The following is a 24,643-nucleotide window of genomic DNA, read 5'->3' as shown; positions in this document are numbered from 1 at the left end:
AAGAAGAAGAAGAAGAAGAAGAAGAAGAAGGCAGCTTGTTCCATTAAGGAGAGTGGTCAGTTCTAGGGCTCATTGAAAAGGTGAGATTTCAGAACAACCTGAAAGAGACAGCTTCAACCAAGTGGGCATCTAGGGTGAGAGCTTTCTAGGCTGACAGAACTGCACAGACCAAAGGCCTCCACAAGCTTGGTGTTTAGGGAAATAGTAAGAAGACCATTGTGGGGCTCAGCAGGTGACAGGGTGGTTAAGACTTGGGACTCCCACATGGCCAACTGTGGTTCGAGTTCCAGACTGGGCAGCTTGAAAATTACACACATGGGTATGCGTGCCCAGAATGCGAGAGGAGAATGGAAGAGAAGGAGTTGCAGCATGGCCATTCTCCTAGGGAACGATTCTTACTTTCTCTCTCTCTTTCTCTCTCTGTCTCTCTACAGAGCTCACATGCACCCTGTGACCAAAAAAAAAAAAAAAAAGAGACTATTGTGAATGAAGAAGATAAGGAGAGGTGAGCTTTTCTTGTTGATCATGAGGGTGTTTGTCAAGCTTTGTATAAAGCTCAAAGTGAAGGCAATTCACCCTTTCAAGAGATTTGTGTATTGAAATGTAAACAGGGACACAATGTAGTTAAACAAAAGTGGGTAACAAAGCAGTGTTGATACGTGGAATTCTCTCTTTCTCTCTCTCTTTTTTATTTTTTTAAGTGGTTTTTGCCATAGGGCACATGCACTCCCTGGGGTGGGAGAAAGAGAGAGAGAGAAACAGTGAGAGGGATAGTGAGAAATCATCCCCCAGGGGGGATGGCCATACTTCAATCCCTCTCCTCTATTCTCCTCCTGGGATCTTGGGCATTCATGCACTTAAAAGAAAACAAGATACAACGTCATGGCTCTCGCACTTTCTATTTCATACACTTAAAAATATTTGGGAGCCTAGTCTGAGGCAGTGCATGCTGATTGGTGTCCTTGGCAGGCTGAAGCCACATGGCAGGCCCAGGTTTGATTACCAGACCACCCTGAAGGCCAGGCGCAGTGGCATATACCTGTAATCCTAGCTCCTCGGGAGTCCGAGGCAGGAGGATAATGACATTGTGAGACCTTATCTAAATAATCACTTTTTTTTTAAATGAGAAAATATGATCTACTCTTTAAATATCAACTTTGGATTGTAGGCTTACTTAAAACCGTGAGTGTGTTTTTCTGGCCCTATAGCAAGCAGCATAATGCCACTGTTGGTGGGGTGCTAGTTAGGAAGCGCTCAATAAATATACCATTAATGACTGCTATTTTTTGTTGAATATGGGGTTTTCTGTCTCATCAACATACTTCCCATAAATCTGTGCCATTCCTTGAATTCCTTTGCAGTGATAGGGAATGTTTTCCCGTTGGACTCTCCTATTCAAGTCTAGGAACATAACTTGGTTTAAACAATTGATATAACCAACCGGTTTGCCTTCCATCCCGCTTCCTGGGTCAGGAATCTAGCCCATTCCCTGGAGCTTCCATTGGGCATCTTTCTTCCCATTGAATTTTTCCCACAAGTTATCCAAGTTGCTTAACCGTTGAAATGTTTTCCATCGTCTTTGGATCATTTAGAACCAGTTCTCTGCCTGCCTCAGTTCCATGTGATAATAGCCATTAAGCTATTTTTGAGATTCCCACAGAAGCAAGCATGCCTCTTAGCTTCTCCCTCCCTGAAACTATTTTCCAGACATCTTTCTGGTGGGAAGCACAGTTCCTGCTTTAGAATGGCTCCGATGAATGACCACAGGGGCCAAGGCAGTTCCTGGCTCACAGCATAGCACCCTACATGAGAAACATCCTCAGGTGTTCTCTGCTGGGGCTCCCCCCGCCGTTGCCCCTGTCCCGCTCTATAGGAATAGATTAGGTAAATACAGTTTCGTTTGGCACAGTTCTGCTATTTTCATCCTGCAAATCCTAAAAATGCACATACACTTTGACCGTTCAATAGTCCACAGCGCTGGTGCTGGGGCCTCGCTCTTCACCTCATCGACTGGTGACACTCTGAAAGCGGCACGGCTGCAGCTTGTGCCCAGGGCATCCTGGGTGCATGACGGCCACGTACAGACTTGAAATCTGCCCCTTCACGTGCCGGGCGCCCTGCTGACTGGAAGGGAAACTTCTCTGCCTCTTGCTGTACATATCACCAGGTTAAGTTTCCCCTTTAGCTCAACCCAGACACTGCATCTTTTATTATTATTATTATTATTCAAAATACCATTATACAGCTTATCATTCTTCTTAAAATTTTTTAAAATTTATTTTGGGTTTTGCCATAGAGTGCGTGTGCTTGTTGGAGCGAGACAGAGAGGGACAGTGAACAATCACCTCTCAGGGAGGATGGCCACGTGGCAATCCCTCCTTCTCCATTCTCCTCTCGGGATTTTGGGCACGCACATGCACACAGCGTGATTTTCAAGCTGCCAGGTCTGGGGTTGGAACCATGGCCGACCATGTGAGAGTCCAGTGCCTTAACCACCAGGCTACCTGTTGGCCCCCAGCTGCTCAATTTTTTTTTTTCAAATGGGCTATTTCCTTTGTCTCACTATGCTCATTATGTAAATTATCCTGCCATGTTTAAATCATCCCTATTAAAGAGGGCGGCACAATGGGTGTCCCCACTCCCAGAAAACCCCTCGAGATGGGCCACCTCAGCATCGCCTTCAGAAACCATCAGAGAAGTCATTAGCATTGCTGTTACGGTAGATTACTGATGAAACAGAAAGCCCTCGTGGCCAGCTCTGCCTCCCCCCCACCAGTGCCTACACCTGCCGTCCTCCCACCGTGTCACAGAAGACCCACTGGTGCCTGTGCCTCCAGCCCCAGGCAGCAGGAGAAAACGCGACTTCCAGTCTTTCCCTTCTCCTGCGGCAGCAGCCTTTTTCTGTCTTGAACAGGGACCTCTTCACCACCCAGGGTGCCCAGCGGTACTGCTCTTGACCCCTGAATGAAGCCCCACACCCTGTGGGGCTTCCCGACCAGCGCCAATTCTATCACCGCCGAGCCTCCTCAGGGCCTGGGCTGGGAGAGAAGAGGCAGGATGGACTGCCCTTCCCTACTCCACTCTCCCCTGTGCTGTCACCGATTTCTGACTGGCTGTCGATCCTATCGGGGTCCATAAAGCTGGAAGGACTCTGGCCCGGGAGAGGGGGGTAGGGGTTAGGCAAACAGGCCAGGGAGGTAGTTGGTTGAAATTTAACCACAATATTCTCAGTCTCTATTGTTTTGAGTGAGGCCCAATATTTCCACAGCAGGATTATAGGATCTGATTAACCATGTTAGACAACAATGCCGAGCTGGGATGGGCTTCCCTTCCAGCTGCCAATATGAAAAAGTAAATACAACACCCAGATTTCAGAAGGGACTCCTGGCAGCCCCCGAGGCCTGCTCCCCAATCCTAACCCTGTTACCATATTTGGCCCCCGAGCGAGGGGAGGGAGGAAGAGTGTGGTACTGCATGCTCCTTTAACTACTGGCCCTTGGCCCAGCAGGACAAGTAATCCTGGCACAATCTTCCCAGGTGAGTCAATGGCTGTGTGCTCCCCACACCCTGGAGTTCTTCCAGTGCCTCTTCCGGGTTCCCCTGGGCGGCTGCCCCCGATTCTCAGGAACTCTTGAGGTTTGTCCGATGAGGCTAGCACTCATTCAAAGGGGTCTAGAGACGCGGAGGGAGGCTCAAATCTCTTGGGCTCCAGATAGAGAAATGCAGTGGGTGTGGGCCTTAAGTGCTCAGAAGGATCGTTGAGCCTTTGCTAGAATACCTTGGTGCCACCTCATGACTGCCCACATGCCAGGACAGAGACATGAGAACTGAGAGGACACACAAAGGGTTACCACCAAGAATGTCTCTGGAGATGGGGGAAATATTCCTTAAAGGACTCTGGGTAGACTTCCAGCTCCTCAAGTAGAAATGGAATTCTTAGAGCCTCCCTCACACCGGACAGGCTACCTCGTAGGCTCCCTCACTGGAGGGTCCCCCTCGGGGTGGGATCTTCAGAGGCCCTGGCCAAAAGAACCAGAAAGAAACCGTAGTAAGGAGTCCTGGACAAGAATCGAGTAGCTGCTTTCAGGGTGGGGGGAGGTCACAGCAACTAGGAAAACTCTTCGCCTGCCCAAGGGTGAGCTTCCCTCTCTTCCTGCACTTCCTTCTGTACCTAAGGGCCTAGGAGACTCCGTTACAGTTTTGCGGCCCATATGTTCGTGGACTAGGAGTCGAGAGAGCTTCATGTCCTCCTTGCAGAATGTCTCTCACTCCTTTCGAAGTTTCTTCAGGAGAATGAGATGTAAACTACTGCAGAGCAGAGCTTAGAAAAACCTCCTGATTGTATCAAGATGCATTAGCAGGGCCAGCAGGTGGCATGGAGGATAAAGGTGCTGAATTCCACATTCAGATATGCAGTTTGTGTCTCAGATCCGCAGGTGCATGTGTCTGTGTGCCCCAAATCCTGAGAGAATGGAGGAGAAGGGATTTCAGCCTGGCCATGCCCCGGGGGTGGGGGGTGGGGTGGTGATTTCTCACTTTCCCACTCTGGTGAGCACACATGCCCTATAACAAAAATCTTAAAAAACAAAAAACAAACCCAAACTGACCCTATTCTCCAAGAGTATTATCTAATGAAAGTATAAAAACAAAAGGCACAAAGGAAACGATGAGTATAGTAATGCAGGTGACAGTAACAGCTCCGTGAAGGGTAAGTGGGACAGGGAAAGTGAGCCGGCCCTGTCACAAGGAAGGGGACCCAGAGGACGTGGGTTTTCTTTCTTTCCTTCGGAGCACATCTTTCTAGTTTTGTAAGTAGGAGAAGATGAGGGGCAGAATGAGTGGAGGGAAGAAAATGCCCCTGGCAACAATGCCAGAATGAGACAAATCCAGGGCCAGGAGGGGAGGTGCGGCCTTTCCCATTCCCACTCATCCTGCCATCTTTGTACGGAGGGAATGTGAGGGCTTAGCCCTACAGACCCGGTGGCAAGGTTTGGGGAAATGGGTTCAGATGAATAGGAAGGAAATAAGAGGGAGTCCAAGGGTACCACAGGATTAAAATCAGCACAGTAGGGCCGGGCTGAGTATTAAGGAGACACAAGCTCCCCTCCTTCCACAGCGCTCGCTGGAAACGCCTGTGGGGTACCCTGGTCTGGCCGGCCTAGGTTCTTTCTAGTCCAGAGCACAGATCTCACTTTTGGCCACCTTACGCCCTAGGAGTTCCAGGGCTAGCTCCTCAGGACTCAGGGGGAAGACAGAGACTAGAAGCTTTTTCTTTCTTCTCAATAACTTTACTATCCTTTGGGAGACTGGCTGCCGGGTGACAGAAAAGAATGACCCTGGTGGGATTTTCCAGCTTGAGTTTTGTTTGTAAGGGTTGCCCGGAAAGCCAGAGGCCTGAGCAAACGAGGTGCTACCCAGCGCGAGTGCAAAGGGATAAGGATTTCTCTCCCAGCAAAGAGCGTGCCTGCCCTAGCTGACTCGGGAGACCAGCTGGCTGGCCGAGTAGGCCCTGCAACCTAGGTGGCGCTATTTCTCTACTTTTTAGGTCAAGTTCCTGCAGGAACTTCCTCGAGGTCTCAAGTCCTGCTCTTGGTTTGCTGGCTTGCTCGTGTAAACCACCTTATATTATTTTTTTTTCTAAAAATACTCCAAAGCAATTGAAAGAGTCCCCTCTCCCACCAGCCAGCCCTGGCCCCAGCCCCGGCCCCGGGGAGCGGGCGGGTAGGCGGGGAGGTGGGCCACTGCTTTATTAAACACAGGGAAAACTAATATTTACGGAATAAAATTTATGGAGCAGCCACGAGAATTCGACCCTTTTATGTGCATGTGGATGGGGGTTGGGCCAGGCTGGGGGCCTCAGGGAGGGGCCCAAGCCAGGGGGCAGGGCTGGAATATAGCCTGGCTAGGCCAATTTGTCAAAGCAGGGATTTCCCTGGAGTTGCCCTGGGATGAATGATTCTCAACCACCACCCCTAGCTTTGGGGGGTAAGGGCTTCAGGGCAAGAATGCCTGAGGCAAAGCCTCTGGCAGCCATGTTTCTCTCCAAGGATGTGTTTAAGCCATGCTCCCATGGAGGCCGCAACCTTTGGGAATAAAGGGGGCAGTGGACGAGGGGTTCATTGGCATGCTCTTTTTTTCTTTCTTAAAGGATTATTTTATTTAACTTTATTCATTTATTTATTTATTTTCATTTGACTAGAGAGGGACAGATAGAGAGTGTGAGAGTTTGAGAAAGAGAGAGAGAGGAGAGAGAGGGAAAGTGAGAAAGCAAGCTGCCAGGTCTGGGACTTGAACCATGGTCAGCCATGTGAAAGTCCAATGCCCCTAACCACCACACCACCTGCTGGCCCTGGCATACTCTTTTTTTAAAAGTCATACATTCTTTTGAGAACATGAACAAAGGTCTAGTCTTAGGATTTTACCTGCAATTGTAGGGGATTCCCAAGTCCCTGGTCCTCCCTGCCCCCCCCCATGATTAAAAATCCCTGCTCTTGAGACTATGCTACTAGAGCAAAGGGATTATACGGGGTGCAGGACCCATATTTTCTCTAAACTTGCTGGGGAACCACTTCCATTTGCCATGGGGTCTCAACCTTGTGGACAGTGCAATCTGGCTGTCTAGATACGTCAAAAAGAAACTGAAGAACAAAACGAGCCAGCACACTGGGTTTTACACGGTACCCAGTTCACTTTGATGATGGCCACTACCATGGGGCACCCCCGGGGGTCCTGCGGCCTAAAGAATGGTTATCAGCAGCCATTAGGAAGAAGCCCTGGTGGAGCTCAGACTCTGCTAGCAGGAAGAGGCACCAGAGAGGCACCAGGCAGTCCCGGAGTCCTGGAGGACTTAAGAGTTCTTGGGGAGAGAGCACCCTATTGAGTGAAGGTGGGGTTACTGGACAAGGATGGGTGCAGTGGGAGACTGGCAAGAAGGACCGAGCATATTCCTTTCCTGGAAATGTTTTCATTTCCTGGAAAATGTCTTTAGTAATGTATATAATAATGCCGTTAAGAACCTGGCTGTCTGGGTTCAAAATCTGGCTGTCACTTACTGGCTGTGTAACCTTTGATAAGTCAGTCACTTTAAGATTTCCTAGTGGTTTAGTATCTTTTTCATACGATGCTGTGAGGCTTCAATGTTATGCACTTATTAAAGTATCTGGTATATTTATACTGCTCAATAAATTTTATTGTTCTTCTTATAATAATTATTTTATTACTGTTTGGATTGTCCTGTTCCCATGATTAGACATCAGAACAGAAACACCAGTCCCAGATAGACAGGATATGTATTGTTTTTTTTAAAAAAAATTAATTTTATTTTATTTATTACTATTATTTTATTTATTTTCTTTAGAAGTTTCTGCCTTAGGGCACATGTGCTTGCCAGACAGAGAAACAGAGACAGTGAGAAGGAAAGTGAGAAATCAACCCCCAAGGTGATGGCCATACCACAATCCCTTCTCCTCCATTCTCCTCTCAGGATCTTGGGCACACACATACCCAGTGTGATTTTCAAGTAACCAGGTCCAGATTTGAACTATGGTTGACCATGTAGGAGTCCAGAGACATACCATTGTATTATCTGCTAGCCCCTATTTATTATTATTAGTTTGCTATAGGGCATGTGTGCTCACCAGAGAAAGACAGAGAGAGACAGGAAAAGTAAGAAAGCAAGCCATCAGGTCCAGGACTAGAACCATGGTCAACCTTGTGGGAGTCCAGCACCCTAACTTCATGCCACCTGATGGCCCTGATTTTTTTTTTTTTAATTTTTGCTACAAGATGCATGTACTTGCCAGAGAAAGAGAGAGGAAGAGAGAGAGAGAGAGAAATAGAAAGTGAGAAATACCCTCCCACACACACCAGGGGATGGCCACGGCGCAGTCCCTTCTTCTTCATTCTCCTCTGAGATTCTGGGCATGCATGCACACTGCCTGGTATGATTATCAAGCTGCCGGGCCCAGGATTTGAACCAGAAAGCTGGCCATGTGGGATCCAGCGCCTTATCAGTGAAAAGGTATCTGACCATCAAAAGTAACTTGGGTGATGGAAAAGTCATGTCGTAGTTTCTATGTTCTTTGCGAAAACATGCCATGACTTTTTAGGTGACCCAATACATCAGAAAAGGTTCTGGATTGGGCTGCTGACCCCTCTGCTATCTACAGTCCCCAGTGGACATCGGAGCTCTACATTAATTCCTACGTCTCCCAGGTGAAGTTCCAGATGGTGTGAGCTAGAGTGGAACAGAGGAGGGCGAGGGACTCTGCTAACCCTCTGGTGCCACCGGGCTGCCTCTCTAGCCTTCTGCGATCCTGTCTGTCTCATGCAACCCTCACGTTTTTCCCTGTTAGGCACAATTGGTCGTTCAGGTCAGTTCTGTTGTCCCAGGAAATTCCTGTGGTCATTTTCTGTTTCCTGTCATCCTTTCCTATCTTTCCTAGTTCTTCCAGTTACTATGTTATTTAAAGCAGAGTGGAGAATGAGGAAGTAGAATTCCTTTTTCTCCCACCCCAGTGGGAACCTACCTTAGCCTCAGAGCTCAAAGGTCTTTGTCATTTCAGTCCCACAGTGTGGCCCGACCTGTTGCCTATGCCTTGGAAACAGACAGGAAAACACATCCACATTTGGCAAAGGAGAGCAGCAGTTATCTGTCTGTCTTTTGCCCACTGTGGAAAGAGTTCAAAGTTTCCAAATGGAGGCTTAGCTCAGGCCACAGCAGAGAAACTGAAGAACTGAAAGGGGCCAACGCTGTAGCATAGTGGTTAAACCCTGTGCGTATGGAGCTGAATCCCACATGATCAACTGTGGTTCGAGTCCCAGCACCACTAGCTTGAAAAACGTAACAGGTGCATGTGTGCCTCATATCCTGATGGGATGGAGATGGGGGGGGGAAGAATTGCAGTGTGACCAGGCTTCATCGGGGGTGAGTATATATGCCCTCCGGCATTAAGTGAAAAAGAGAAGAAGAAGAAGGAGAAGAAGAAGTAGAAGAAGAAATTGAAGGACTGAACTGAGGGAATAGACTTCATCCACAGATAATAATGGGGAGGGACCCAGTGACAGGAGGTGGGTTGTGAGTTATGAATTCCACAGAATAAGTCATCTCAAAAGCAGGGGAATAGGAGAGCTTTTTTATTCCTTGTGAAAAGAGAAGTGAGCGCCTCAAGACCATCTGGAACTGGCTAGGGACTCTTGGGAAGGGTAGATGAGACTTCCCAAGCATGTTGCACCTTTTCCTTGACTTGCCTTTTGCACCTAAAGCCCATGGTAGAGTCCTGGGTCTAGAGACCCTCTGCCACAAGAGGGAAGGGTATGGGATTGCCAGAGACAGCTTCCACATGGATAGGGAAGGCCAATGGCCAGTGGGTGGGAGTCAAGCTTCCTTGGGTCAACAGTCCCCATTCAGGTGGCCTGCCATCACAGTAGGCCTGGGCCTGTACAACTTGTGTGGCAGAGACAGCGCTGCTGTGTGATTGAAGGTGATGCATCAAAGGTATTCTCCAAGTCCATCCTCAGCAGCTGAGACCAGGACAGGGAGTTAACCTGTCAGTTAAAGAGCCCCCGGGGCTTCTTCCTCTTGACCTTTGATAGCTGAGATCTCTGCATCGAGCCTGAAGTATCCTGGAAAGAAAGGAACCCAAATTAACAGGGGCTTTGAACAGTTCCACTTACATATGGAAAGGAACTTTCTTCCTCTCACGGCTCCTGGTTAGAGTGAGGCCTCCTGCAGTGTCTGACACAGGTACTTTGAGGTCATGTCAGGCAGTAAACGTGGCATCAGTCCTCCAAGGAACGACCTCGCAGATCATCACTGAGAATGGGACACAGTGAAAAAGGAGCTGAAGTCCGTTACTCAGTACAAGAACTGCAGAGAGAAGACAGCAAGGGAAGACGTGGAGGACCCTGGCTCTCCATGAAGACATCCACAATTCGAAGTCTGGTCTCAAATATCCCTCAGCATTGCCGAGGCAGTGTTGCCTAGGTGGCAGTTCCAGTGACCCCTGGCTCAGGGGCTATTGGTGCCAACTCTACCCACTCTCAGAACACCACCCAGAAAGCTACTCATGACTCACTTTGGGCTCCTTCTCAGACTCTGAGAGGGATGGCGCTGAGGAGACCGGCTGTTCTGGCTGGCTCAGAAGGTGGCTCTCAATCTCCTGTGGGGAGGTGTTGCTCGAGGTCTGAGGCGCTCCTGAAATCAGAAGGTGCAGGAGTAGGTAGTGATAAATGCCTCCCTCCTGCCAGGAAGACATTGGCATTTGCCAAGCATTCTGTAAAGGCCAAGGTTTGGTCCTACTCTGTAAAAAGACAAAAGCAGCCACAAATCCACCTTCCGACTGACTTTCAGAAAGCCTTGTCTCTACTAGGAAGATCGCCAGGCCCACTTTCAGCAGGCAGGAGGGAGGTTTCTTGAACTTACATAGCCAACTGTTCTACACCTTCCCCGCATGTCTCAGTAGAGAGCAATCCCTCCCCTGCTAACCCTGCCAGGTACCTGGACCAGTGCCATCTAACGAACCCTCTGCAGGGACAGAAACATTCTGCATACTGTCCAGCTTGGTGGCCAGGAGCCACACATAGGTACCGAGCACTAACAATGAGACTAGTGCAAATGAGGGAATGGATTTTTAACTTGATTTAATTTGGACTTGCATTTAAGTAGTCACACCTGGCTGGGGCTATCAGCGTGAATGACACAGCATGCACCTCGCTCTAATGGGAGGCAAATCAGGGACCTCTAGAACTCTCACCGGAGCCTTGATGCTTCCGCCGCACTTGGACCTCGTGCTCGGTGACGGCCATGTACAGACTCTGCAGGTTCATGATGAAGGGCTTTCCATCAGCTATGCTGCAAGCCTCTGGTAGTTTCTGCAGAGCAGAGAAAATACGGTCATACAGTTACACTGAATAGCCAAAGAAAAGGGCCTCAACCCCACATGAATTTATGTTCAGTAGCTAGATCCACAGAGGGCATCCACCTGAGCCTGGTGAGACCCACATAGAGACTTTCAGGGAGCTCTGCTCCTCGGGAAGGCAACCCAAGCACAGGCTCTATTTCCCCCAGTCCTCAGGTCTATCACGTTTTCTTGTGAATACCACATAGGTCTCTAGGCTTTCTTCCAAGGGGTGACCTCTTAGAGAGCTGTTTTAGAAAACCATCTTCTCTAAGTCATACCTGGGCTGTACAAATTACTAAAATAATTCAACTAGTCCCCAAATTTCACATTACAGACAGAAAAAGGATAAAATCCAGTACAGGAGAGAGAGCCAAGTGGGAATGATAGACTAAGAAGGAAAAAGTTATGAAGCCAAGATGCTCAGTCAGAGGAGATGGCAGAATGAAACTGACAGAGATCCCGAGGCCTGCCTGCCATTCTACCTTCCCTGCTGCAATCCCACCGTGCTTCACTATAACTCACACGCTCTCAATGCGATGGTATTTCCCCAAAGGGCATGAAAACTGGTTTGGGAAATGTGGAAATTACTCTTTTTTAAGACAAAAGCATGGAAAGACACATAGTACAGAAACAGATTTTTAGTTTACCTGTGGCATTAAATTTCTTCCTTTTGGGCCAGCAGGTGGTATAGTGGTTAAGGTGCTATACTCCCACATGGCTGACTGCAGTTCAAATCCCAGGCCCGGTGGCTTGAAACTCTCACCAGGCCTCTGTGCCCAAAATCCCAAGAGAATAGAGAAGGCATTGTGGTGTGGACATTCCTCTGGGGGGGGAGGGTGATTTCTCACTTCCCCATTTACTGTCTCTCTGTCTCTTCGGTGAGTGCACATGCCCTATTGCAAAAAGAAAATCCTTAATTTTTTTCTTCCTTTTTTAAAATAAAATCTTGCTATGTAGTACGTACACTCACTGGAGAAACAGAGAGAAAGAGAGATAAAAAGTGAGAAATCACCCACTACGGGATGTCCACACAGAAATCTCCCCTTTTCCATTCTCCTCCCAGTATTTTGGGCACGTGTCCACACCTGGCATGCCTCTCAAGCCACTGGAACTGGAAATCAAGCCACACGGTTGACCATGTGCAATACAGCTACCTTAACCACCCAACCTTTGGCTGACCCCACCCCCCCATATTTTTCTTAACTTGCTAGAGGGCACAAGTGGTTGCCAGAGCAGGTCAAAGAAAGAGAGAGGGAAAGTGAGAATGCACCCCCTATGGGACACGATCATGCAGCCATCCTTTCTCCCACCTCCTTTCAGGATTTTGAGGACACATGCACATACACCTGGCATGTTTTTCAAGTCCACTAGGTCCAGGACTCAAACCATACAGCCAGCCATGTGAGATCTAGCCACCTTAACCACCAGACCACTGGCTGCCTTGTCATAAAAATTTCCTGAGAGGGGTTGATTAAAAAAAAAAGTTTAGGGACCAGCAGTTTGTGTAATAGCTATGTCACTGGACTCCCATGTAGTTGACTGCGGTTCGAGTCCCGGACCCGGTGGCTTAAAACTCACGCCGGGCGTGTGTGCGTGCGTGCCCAAGATCCCGAGAGGAGAATGGAGGAGAAGGGATTGCAGCATTGCCATACTCCCTGGGGGGTGATTTCTCGCTTTCTGTCTCTATGTCTCTCTCTCTCTCTGTCTGTCTGGCGAGCGCACGTGCCCTATAGCAAAAACCTCTCAAAAAAAAAAGTTTAAAAATATTCTTTAGGAAGATGACAACTTTTTAAAAGAATTATCTATTTTTTTTTCAAAGAATTATTGTACTTATTGTTATTTTAATTTTAAAAATTTGACCAGAGACCTACAGAGAGAAAGAAAGAGAGAAAGCAAATCACCAGGCCTGGGACTCAAACTGCAGTTGGCCATGTGAGAGTCCAGTGTCCCAATCACCACGTCACCTGCTGGTCCCACGGTTATTATTTTTATTTTTTTTTATTTGACCAGAGAGAGGGGGAAAGTGAGAAAGCAAGCCACCAGGTCCAGGACTTGAACGGCAGTTGATCACGTGGGAGTCCAGCGCCTCAACCACCATGCTACCTGCTGGCCCCAAGATGAAACTTTCTAAAAAGCTGAGAAACACTGCTATTTACATTATGTTCATCTGTTTCCTTCATTACCAAATGAATTATAGATTTATATCCACAGCAAAATGCTTTGCTGAGTTCTATCGATAGTTTCACCGACCCAGCTGACCTGAGTCAAAGTAACGGCTGAAGACTGAACAAAGTACAATCGAAAGCGATGAAAGAGTATGATGGCCAGTGCTCCCCAACCTGGCTGCACTCCAGCATCTGGGAGAGGGCCCAGAACGGCCTCATCTGTCCCTGTGCATGTTAATTGTCGTGGTTCCCAGCCAAGCTCACAGGTCCCCAGAGGAGCTGTGCCAGCAGCTCGCATGGGGACCAGCTCAGGAATCCCGGACTGGCCCACATCTCATGTCAAGGGCACCTTTCTGTGCTATAAGGACATTCATTTTTGCAAACCACCTGTGGAGAAGAATGAAAGAAAAAGCGTAAGAAACCGTGAAGTAGGTGCTTACCAAGGTCAGGGTTATGTAGTCATTTCCCGTGAGTGTGGTAGCTGAGAAACGCCCCGATCCCCAGGACATGTAACACCCATACCTACTGCAGCCTACTCTCCTAAAGACTATCTCAGGCTTGGACTTCCACTGGAAACCACGGAAACGAGTAAGTGGTCTTGAGTCCACGGTTTGCCTCTAGCCGGTCCTCGCCCCAGGAGTGTAACGGCCCCTCGGCAGATTCCCAGAGGAATGAACTGAAGAGGGAAGGCAAACTTTCAGCCCCACATTTCTGACATACTCCAACCCACCTGCTCTAAAAGAAGGTCTCCTTCTAGCCAGAGAGTGGAAAGGCAGTCGTTCTCTTTCCTACATCTCGAGACTATAGGAGCCCCTCTGGGTTTTGCTCAAGAAATGTGGCCTCTCTTAGGCCGTTACCCTCAGCTGGTAGGCCCAGGGCTGGCTGCACAGAGGGGTAGGCAGAACCCAGGCGGTCCGGCGTCATTTCCTCTGCCCTTTCTGTGGAATCAGACAGACTCATACATTTTCCAGAGTGATCTTTACCCAGCTCATGGATTTAACTTCAAAACGAAGTGCCAGAAATACAAGGCCATTAAAGTCGGTGCTGCCCTAGACCTAAGTCCAAATCGAGAACCTAACGTAGCCCTTCCTCCGTCCTTCCCCGTCTCAGAGAGATCTCATCCTGCGGTCGCTGCTAAAGGTTGCCCCGCCCGAGGAGCTATTCTCAGAAAAGTACTACAAACAGAATATTGCTATATTTGCCAAGTACTTACTACGTGCTAGGCACTGTTTTAAGTACTTTATTTACTTTATTTTTTAATTCGTTATAGGGCACATGCACTCACCAGAGAGAAAGAGACAGACAGACAGAGGAAGAGTGAGAGGTTACACCCCGGGGGGATCTCACCAGAGAGAAAGAGACAGACAGAGAGAGGAAGAGTGAGAGGGTACACCCTGGGGGGGAGGGAGGGGGTGCTGGTCACACAGCAACCCCTTCTCCTCCATTCTCTTCTTGGGATTCTGGGCACACGTGCTCAGAGTGTTTCCCAGGCCGCTGGGTCCAGGCCTCAGACCACTCAGCTGGGCCATCTCATGTCAAGGGCACCTTTCTGTGCTATAAGGACATTCATTTTTGCAAACCACCTGTGGAGAAGAATGAAAGAAAAAGCGTAAGAAACCGTGAAGTAGGTGCTTACCAAGGTCAGGGTTATGTAGTCATTTCCCGTGAGTGTGGTAGCTGAGAAACGCCCCGATCCCCAGGACATGTAACACCCATACCTACTGCAGCCTACTCTCCTAAAGACTATCTCAGGCTTGGACTTCCACTGGAAACCACGGAAACGAGTAAGTGGTCTTGAGTCCACGGTTTGCCTCTAGCCGGTCCTCGCCCCAGGAGTGTAACGGCCCCTCGGCAGATTCCCAGAGGAATGAACTGAAGAGGGAAGGCAAACTTTCAGCCCCACATTTCTGACATACTCCAACCCACCTGCTCTAAAAGAAGGTCTCCTTCTAGCCAGAGAGTGGAAAGGCAGTCGTTCTCTTTCCTACATCTCGAGACTATAGGAGCCCCTCTGGGTTTTGCTCAAGAAATGTGGCCTCTCTTAGGCCGTTACCCTCAGCTGGTAGGCCCAGGGCTGGCTGCACAGAGGGGTAGGCAGAACCCAGGCGGTCCGGCGTCATTTCCTCTGCCCTTTCTGTGGAATCAGACAGACTCATACATTTTCCAGAGTGATCTTTACCCAGCTCATGGATTTAACTTCAAAACGAAGTGCCAGAAATACAAGGCCATTAAAGTCGGTGCTGCCCTAGACCTAAGTCCAAATCGAGAACCTAACGTAGCCCTTCCTCCGTCCTTCCCCGTCTCAGAGAGATCTCATCCTGCGGTCGCTGCTAAAGGTTGCCCCGCCCGAGGAGCTATTCTCAGAAAAGTACTACAAACAGAATATTGCTATATTTGCCAAGTACTTACTACGTGCTAGGCACTGTTTTAAGTACTTTATTTACTTTATTTTTTAATTCGTTATAGGGCACATGCACTCACCAGAGAGAAAGAGACAGACAGAGAGAGGAAGAGTGAGAGGGTACACCCTGGGGGGGAGGGAGGGGGTGCTGGTCACACAGCAACCCCTTCTCCTCCATTCTCTTCTTGGGATTCTGGGCACACGTGCTCAGAGTGTTTCCCAGGCCGCTGGGTCCAGGCCTCAGACCACTCAGCTGGGCATGTGGGATCCAGCCGCCCTAAACACCACACCACCTGGCTGGTCCTCTAAGGACTTTAAAGATATTAAGCCATTTTTGTCTTACTTACTGCTAACTCCCCAGCGTCTAAAAGGACTCCTAGCCCATGACAGAGGCTCAATACCTACGAAGAAATGAAAGGACATGGGAGGCACTAATATAACCCTACTCATCACCACTAATAAGTAGTGGGGCAGGACTAGAATCCAGGCAGTCTGGCTTCAGGGCCCAGGGTATAATCACTACCCTATTTCCTTCTCTGAAAAGCGGAGTGTGAGTCAAAAGAGCAATCCACCATCTCCCAGAATCACAATCGCAACCCATCACATCGAAGACCACCTGCCATCCAGCTGAGGAACACGCTCCCTTAGGTGACAAGAAAAAGTGAGCAGATAAAAAGGAGGCAGCTCGCCTGAACTCGAAACGTGGAGGGGCAGAGAGGCCATTCCCTGACTCCTGCTCTAGCAATTCTTCGCCATCACTGACTCACGGGGCTTCTTTCTCAGAATATACTGGGGCAGAGAGGTGGAGAGGCCTGAGCCTGGGAAGGAGACACCGTAGCTCCCAGGGCGGGACAATGGCAGGGGCTGGCGGCAGAGATCAAAGGACGAGGCAAAGCAAAGAGTGTCCCCGCTCTAAGTGCGACTGAGCCAGGAGCACGGTGTACCAGCCACAAGCGGGTCACTGCCCAGGGTGGGAGGGGAGAAGAGCCAGGTCAGCCTAGTGTGTAACATGTTCATCTGATTAACCCAGAAGCAGTGCTTCCGGGAAACAGCCCTGAGATTTCCCGATGTGCCAGGCAGGGCAGGACTGGGGGCAGTGGAAACGGGCGCGTCAGCTCTCCCTCTCCGTGACAGGTCTGAGTTAACATGGAGGCCACGAGTCAGTCTACCTCAGGGAGTTTCATATTCACAGGCAGGATACAGGTAGATACATGTTGTTTTGCTTTTCGTTTTGTTTTTCAAGTCATTTGATATAATGATTACAAACAAAAGACAATAGAAACCCGAAGAAGAAAGGGACAACTTCTGAGCGTCCAGCAAAAAGCTTTGGAGGCAGTGACTGAGTGTGAGAGAATCTGTGAGGCACGAAGGTGTGAACAGGTTACGCAGACGCATTTTATGGGAAATGAGACTAGAAGGCTAAGTTCACATCTACCAAATTGCAAAGAGCTTTGTTTTGTTTTTCCTTTCTTTGGGGGGGGGGGAGAGGTTTTTGCTATAGGGCGCGTGTGCTCGCCAGAAAGAGAGAGAGAGACAGAGAGACAGAAAGCGGTAAATCACCCCCCAGGGGGGATGGCCATGCCGCAATCCCTTCTCCTCCATTCTCCTCTCGGGATCTTGGGCACGCACGCACACGCACCCGGCGTGAGTTTAAGCCACCGGGTCTGGGACTCGAACAGTGGTCGGCTACATGGGAGTCCAGCGACATAGCCATTACGCTAACTGCTGGTCCCAGAACTTTGTTTTCCTTTTTTTAAAAATTTCCCAGAGTGTGCATGCACTCACTACAGAGAGGAAGACAGAGAGAGTGCCCTCCCCGGGGCATGGCCACACCAATTCTTCTCTTTCATTTCTCCCTCCTTTTGGGATTTAGGGTACCCATGCACATGCACCTTATGTGCCCCCCAAGCCACTTGGTCTGAGACTCAAACCATACAGTTGGTTTTTGTGGGATTCAGCTGCCCCAACTACCAGGTCACCAGTTGGCCCTAAGACTTCATTTTCTTTCTTTCTTTAGAAATTATTTATTTACTTTTATTTATCATTATTATTATTTTTTCATTTCCCACAGGGCAGGCACCAGAGACAGAGAGTAAGAGGGAGGGAAAGTGAGAAAGCAAGTCACCAGGTCCCGGACTCGAATCACAGTTGGCTATGTAGGAGTCCAGTGCCCCAACCACCATTCCACCTGCTGGCCCCAGGACTTCATTTTCTGAATTAAGGTTAGGCCAGAGGGAAATTCCTTTTGTTTCACAAAGCGACTTTACAACTGTTTACCAAAGCTTCCTTGACTCTCAATTAATATGAATACACGGAGTCAGAAGCTCCTCCGGCCTTCCCTGACGTAAACTCAGCACTTCCTCACCACCTGCTTCTCATGCTGCGACCCTGCAGTAGCCACGAGGGCTCTGTCACTCTCCCATCTCTAGGAGCTGTCTCGTTCTCTGTCTCTAATCCATTAGGACTTTGGCTCCTGCTGGATCGCCAAATAAGCAGCGAATAGCCAAATAAGAAGCTTCAGGAAAACCAAAGTTCCAGAAATCCTATAGGGCATTTTATTTCCACTTCTTGTCCCTATTCAGCCATCTTGCTCCTTAGAGCCCACATCCCCACTTTGGCAGTGACCCCATCTTTATCTGAAATCCATGCTCAGAGTCCCAGCAATTCTAAGACCCCTCAGGATTTCCCAGAGATATCCCAGTTGCTGCTTTCAGCTAGGAGGAAGTGGCCTACCTCCCCTCCGCCCCCCTACTGCTCCTTTCCTCTGACTCTGTTTCAGGAAAGAAGCCTTTGGAATCTTGGGTAAGGGAAGGATAGACCCCCACATTCTGCTCCCCTGTAAACATGAGCCTGCAGTCCAGGGCACCGATTTAGAGAAAAACGGAAAACAAGCCAACTGGAACTCGCCAGCATCAGCCTTTGAACAGGTCTCCTCGGTCCTGGCACCTGGCCCAGAAGCTGGCATGGCCCCAAGGTCCTGGCACTGACCGCCACGACAGCACAACGGCCAGGGCAGGGCCCCCAACACGTGACTTCCCTAAGGGTAAGCATTTCTCTCCTCCCTTTTGCAATGTGGTAAACTCTGCTGGTCTGTATATAAGTTTCCTTCTCTGTGTAGCCCGAGTTTCGGTTTAGGGAACCATGATAACGTGCTTCATCAGCACACTCTCCTAGGCATAAGAGCACATGAGAAAACTCTCCTGGGGCCAGCAGGTGGTGTGGTGGCTAAGGTGCTGGACTCCCTTTCGGCCGACTGCAGTTCAAATCTCAAACCTGGTGACTTGCTTTCTCACTTTCCCTCTCTTCCTCTGTCTCTCTCTGGTGAGTACATGTGTCCTGTGGCAAATTAGAATAATAATAATGATAAATAAAAATTAATTCTTTTTTTTTTTTTGAGAGGTTTTTGCTACAGGGCACGTGCACTCGCCAGAAAGACAGAGAGACAGAAAGTGAGGAATCATCCCCAGGGAGGATAGCCACGCTGCAATCCCTTCTCCTCCATTCTCCTCTCGGGATCCTGAGCATGCATGCACACGTGCCCGGCGTGAGTTTAAGTCACCGAGTCCAGGACTCAAACTGCGGTCAACTACATGGGAGTCCAGCAACGTAGCCATTGAGCCAACTGCTGGTCCCAAATAAATAATTCTTTTAAAAAAATAAAAGAAAGAAAACTTTTCTAAGGCCCCAAATTGCCAAAGGATTTGTCAATGTAAATAGAAAGGAACAAGAAAAATGATTTAAGAAGAGGACTCCAGAGAGAAAGACTTCAAGATACACAACTCCGGGCTAGGCCAGATCCCACAGGGGTGACTGTGGTTCAAGCCCTGGCCTAGTAGCTTGAAAAACAGGCTAGGCAAAAGTATGTGTGTTCCTAAAATCCTGAGGCGAAGAAGGAATAGAGGAAAAAGGACTGTGGCATGACTAAGCGTGGGGGTGGGGGGCTCTTTCTTTCTTTCTCTTTGGTGAGTACATGTGCCTGCATGTCCCAAATCCTAACAGGATGGAGAAATGGAGGAAGGGACTGTGGTGTGACCATGTCCCACTGAGGAATGCTTTCTCCTTCTCTCTGTCTCTGTCTCTCTCTGGCGGGCATACGCACCCTCGTGCAATTAAAAAAAAAAGCCAGGAGGATAGAATATGTACTCAAGATATGTCAGTTCCGTCCACCTGCGAAGCACGCTGGGAGTTTTTCTTACCTGGTCCTACTCCAGTGCCAAGTAGACTCAAGAAATGCCCTAACAATAAAGTGCATGGAGAAACCAGGGTCCGATCCAACGTTGTGCTTTTCTGCACTGCCAAAGCACATGATCTTCTAATGGTGCAGTGACTAGTCAAGGCCCAGATGGGGGAGACAGAGGCACGGAAACCTAGGCAGTAACCTGGCGGTAGTCCACTGATGACCATCACCACGCTAGTCTTCACCTCATCTCTAGCGAAGACCAAGGACAGCATGGCTTCTGCATCAGATGATCCAGAGTGCAAATCCTGGGGCTGCCAGTTAACAGCTCTGTTAGTAACTTCTTTTTTTTTTTTTTTTTTTGCCATAGGGTACATGTCCTCGATGGAGACAGAGAGAGAGGGAAAGTGAGAAATGGGGGGGATGGCCATGCCACAATCCCTTCTCCTCCATTCTCCTCTATAGATCTTAGGTATGCCCTCACACACAGCCACACACACACCCACACACTGGTGTGATTTTCAAGCCACCAGGACTTGAACTGCGGGGTGTGCCATGTGGGAACCAGTGTCTTAACCACCCCACCACCTGCGGCCACTGTTATTAACTTTTTAAAAGAATTATTTATTTAATTTTATTCATTTATTATTATTCTTCAATTTGACGAGAGGGAGAGAGAGAAAGCAAGCTCCCAGGTCCAGAACTCGAACTGTGGTCAGCCACGTGGGAGTCCAGCACCTTAATCACCACATCACTTGCCAGCCCCCACTATTAACTTTTGAAGCCTCTGGTCCCTCACCAGAAACATGACGAGACAAACATCTACTTTTCTGAGATTGGGGGAAGGATTAAATGAGATAATATTTGTAAGAGGTGCTTGCTCAGCATGTAGTGTATCTTCTTATCTCCTCAAAGGGCTCTCGTTCCTTCTCAAAGATCTCTGTTCTCTCAGTTCACCAGACCCTACCCAAGAGGCCAAGGTTTCACCTCCATTCTCTTGACCCTCTCTTTGGAGGGTGTGTGTAACAGCGGAGGGTAACACTGCTGCTCTCTCCAGGGGGACACCGCACACAGAAAGCTCTGAGCAGCAGGACCCCACAGCCCCACAGGCCCACAGCGCTTCACCCGGGAACTCTTCTCACCACCATTTCCGGCTTCCTAATGAGGCGTGTGCAAAAGGCCCTGCTGCCCTTCGCTGTTTAAATAACATACATCCATGAGGGCAGTCTGGAACGTAGAAGCAGGACCGACAGATACGTCATCTAAACAGCTGGCAGCTGGATGGTTATTGACGGGCTGTCTTACAGTCTGAGGAGTCCGCATGAAAATAGGACTGAGTGAATAGATGGTGATGCCCAGGGTTTGAAAAGACAACCATCTCGTTCTCCTTTCTCCTCACTTCACATTTTCCATAGTTCCCTTGAATGAGCTGTTTCTGAGTCTCAGGCCCAATCCAACCCTGAGAGTCCCTCAGTTTTGTCCCTCACAAAATACCCTCTTATCAGCCCACTGGTCAGAAACCTTGGTGAGCTGGGAGAGATCTCGGCACCTCCAGTACACGAGGCATGCTGCCCTTGAAGCTCCAGAGCTGAATGGACGAGACAGCTCACGCTGCTCCTGTGTTTGGTCTGAGCTACTTTGTTTGGGTCTGTGCCTGAGGCAGGCATCCCCTGACCAGGCTGCCCTGCTGCTGCTGACCTCCTCACGCTAGGATTGGCCTCGGGCTCCGGAGCATCTGCTCAGGGAGGGGCTGGAAGGAATAAGAATACAAAGAAGCCAGACAAATTTAGGGGCCTTGCAAATTAATTTGACTATTAAATTTAAAGTTTGTTCCTTTTTTAGTTGTTAAGCATTTTGCTATAGGGCACATGCACTCACCAGAAACAGAGACAAAGAGAGAAAGTGAAAAACACCCCCCACGAGGGATGGCCATGCCATAATCCCTTCTCCTCCATTCTCCTCTTGGGATTTTGGGTGCACACACGGTGTGTTTTTCAAGCTGTTGGGTCTGAGATGCAGCCATTCAGCTGGTCGTGCCAGCAGCTTAACCTCCATGCCACCTACTGACCCCTCTTTCATGAGACAGAGACAAGCACCCTCAGCATGGTCTCTTACTGCAACCCTCCCCCACCTTTCCCAGGCAGCCAGGGTACAGCATGATGTGCGCATGCCCAGCACACACCAGTCAACAGGAAGATGAGCCCGTCTGGCTTTCAGCATTGCGGAGCGTTGTGCTCCCACTGTGCCTCCATGGCTGAGATCCCTACTGAAGCCGGAACAAGGTGGCAGAGTCTAGGGGTTAAGGGAGTTGGGCCACACATGGTCAACCGTGGCTGAAATCCCAGCCTCGGTGACTTGAAAAACATGCCAGGCACGTGTGCATACATGCCCCAAATCTCAACACGTGGAGAAATGGAGGAGAAGAGATTGTGACATGATCACACCCCACTGGGAGTGGGTGCTTTCTCCCACTTCCCCTCTCTCTCTTTCTCTCCGTCTCTCTCTCTCTGGTGAGCACACATGTCCTCTGGTAGGCAAAAAATAAAGAAATAAAAGAAATAAATCAACGTGGCAGAGATGCAGGCCTACGTTCATACACGCAAGTAGGCATGCTGCAATCTATTCAAGTTACCAACTCGCTTTCTCTGCAGCCTGCCTTCAACCTGAGATACGTGTGCTGCCTCACCTCTCTCATGATGCCGGAAATATGATGGAGGTAAGATAAGTGCAGAATTCAAAATAGTCCGAAATGAAGTCCGGGTCCTACTTGCAGCGTTCAGATATTTCTGCTTCGGTGTGAGGTTTGGCTAGCACCCTGAACTGCACAGGCAGAAGAGGAAAGAGATGGAAAGAAAGACTACAAAGAGACGTCTACAGAGAAAGCTCACGATATTAATAAGATGAACTCTTGTAATGCTGTCTGTGTGCTGGGTACTAATTTTAATACATTATCTCCCTGTAAGCTAGGCCCTAAAATTATTCTCATTTTATTGATGAGAAAACAAAGGTTCAAAGAGGGTAACTAACTTGACCAGTGTCACAGCAGAAAGGGGAAGGAGAAGACCAGGGATGTGAACTCCGGGGCCCACACTGAGCCGCATTCCACTCCACTGCTGCTCGGACTCACCCAGGGAGACAGCCACTGCTTCCTCCCGCCCCTGCTCCTGTAAGGAGGCTGGTGGTCCCTGTCCGAGGCCTGGCAGTGTCAGAAGCTGGCCCTTACCTCCTTTCCTAAATCTCCAAGCCGCCCAGGAGGCTGACAGAGAGAAAAGACAAAATGCCCCCTAGAGAACGAAGGCCTGACCCAACCCCTCGAGTATCCTCCAAGGGTGCCTGGAAATCAGAAAAGGGCACCTCTGGTACGGGGAGGCTCTCGACTGAATCTCCAGTTAAACTAAGTACAGCCCCTCAGAATCATGGCAGGAAGGCCCCTCAGCTCTGCCCCCAAAGAAAAATAATGGTGAAGGGAGTGGAAGTGGAGGTGGGGGCAGGGGAGCTGCTCTCATAAGAGCCCTTTGTGGTGGCCGCCTCTGAAAGGAGGTTTTGCTAGACAAGGTGGAACTTCTCAAGGTGACAAGCAAATGGTACAGACTGAGCTGTGACCCTCTGCTCGCTCCATAACCACCCCTCCCCTCTGGAGGGCCAGAGCCTAACTGTCCCCGGAGCCCCACCCAGCCCCAGCACAAACCGTGGCTTTCTAGTCTGAGCGCAGCTAATGAGCAGCTCGGGGGCTCCGGGGACGAAAGTGGTTTCCTGGGGGGGACGGATCCTCAGCGCCCCCACAAAGACCAGTAGCAACTCTCAGTCCTTCTCTTCTCTACTCCCACTCCTTTTCTAAGAACAAGCAGCTCCTGTCAGCTCTGGTTCAGGGAGGGGGCTCCGACCAGCCTAGCGGGGGGCAAACATGTTGGAACATTAGTTTGGCACCTCTCTCAAATTCAGCCACCTCAACATTGTTTTCCCACATGGAAACGAAACGATGTGGTAGAAACTGGAGAGACAAAGCACCAGGTTTAATAACCAGAAGGAAGCCGCAGCTAGGAGGCAGGCATTCTGGCTCTGAAAGCTTTTGATCTCTGCCCTGTGCCACTAGGCCTGGCCGGGAGTGTAGGCTTCACGCTTTCCCTCCTTCTGTGGAGAAGAGAAGGCAGTGAGCTGGGTCTGGGGGGCACAGAGGTGATTTAGAGGACCCAGTAGTATTCTCCGCAGGACCGCCAGCACCAGAGGGATTCTCTTTCACCCCAGATTACACGCTTGACAGCTGGGAACACAGCCCACGGCGGCCGCATTCTCATGGGCTCTCTGCCCCCACCGTGCCTGCTGCCTGCTTTCCGTACGGTGACACAGTGTCCCCTCTGCCCTGAGAAACCTTCCTCTACAGGGTGACTCACCACCTTCACACACACACACACACGCACACACACGCACACCCGTACTCACGATAAGGGCCTGATCTTCATGACCTCGGGTAGGTAAAGATTTAACAAGACACAAACCATAAAGGAAAAGACTGATCAACTGAGCTATAACAAAATTAGGAATTGTATCTACTACGAGATACAATTAAGAGGGCAAAAAAGTACTCTATAGAGTGGGAGAAAGCACATGTATTACACATAACCAACAAAAGGCTTATTTCTAAACCATATCAAAACTTCCTAAAAATCAGTAAGAAAAAGACAACTAGCCCAATAAAAAATTGGCAAGAGGCTTACTCTTCTCTAAATAACCCATGACTACATGAAAGTGTACAGAACCGGGAACCAGCAGTTAGCGTAATGGCTATGTCGCTAGACTCCCACGTAGTCGACCACGGTTCACGTCCTGGACCGGGTGGCTTAAAACTCTCGCCGGGCTCGTGTGCGTGCGTGCCCAAGATCCCGAGAGGAGAATGGAGGAGAAGGGATTGTGGCGTGACCATCCCCCCTCGGGGGTGATTTCTCGCTTTCTGTCTCTCTGTCTCTCTCTGTCTGTCTGGTGAGCGCACGCGCCCTATAGC

General features: G+C 49.3%; 1 protein-coding gene across 2 annotated transcripts in view; it reads right to left on the bottom strand.

The window, feature by feature from the left end:
- Nucleotides 1-9,119: 9,119 nt before the first annotated feature.
- The window catches only part of NHEJ1 (non-homologous end joining factor 1), a 123,048-nt gene continuing 107,524 nt past the window's right edge, over nucleotides 9,120-24,643 (bottom strand). For both annotated transcript variants that reach the window (XM_006168644.3, XM_014584231.2), the window contains 3 exons: nucleotides 10,755-10,872; nucleotides 10,077-10,195; nucleotides 9,120-9,624 (listed from right to left, as the gene is read on the bottom strand). In XM_006168644.3, the coding sequence (XP_006168706.1) occupies nucleotides 9,550-9,624; nucleotides 10,077-10,195; nucleotides 10,755-10,872 (312 nt within the window). In that variant the 3' untranslated portion in view covers nucleotides 9,120-9,549. The remainder of the gene's footprint in view (nucleotides 9,625-10,076; nucleotides 10,196-10,754; nucleotides 10,873-24,643) is intronic.

Source organism: Tupaia chinensis, unplaced genomic scaffold (genome assembly GCF_000334495.1).
Source record: "Tupaia chinensis unplaced genomic scaffold, TupChi_1.0 Scaffold145907_1, whole genome shotgun sequence".
NCBI classification, from domain to species: domain Eukaryota; kingdom Metazoa; phylum Chordata; class Mammalia; order Scandentia; family Tupaiidae; genus Tupaia; species Tupaia belangeri.
Note: the sequence above shows the minus strand (reverse complement) of the source record. Positions and strands in the feature narration are given on the sequence as shown.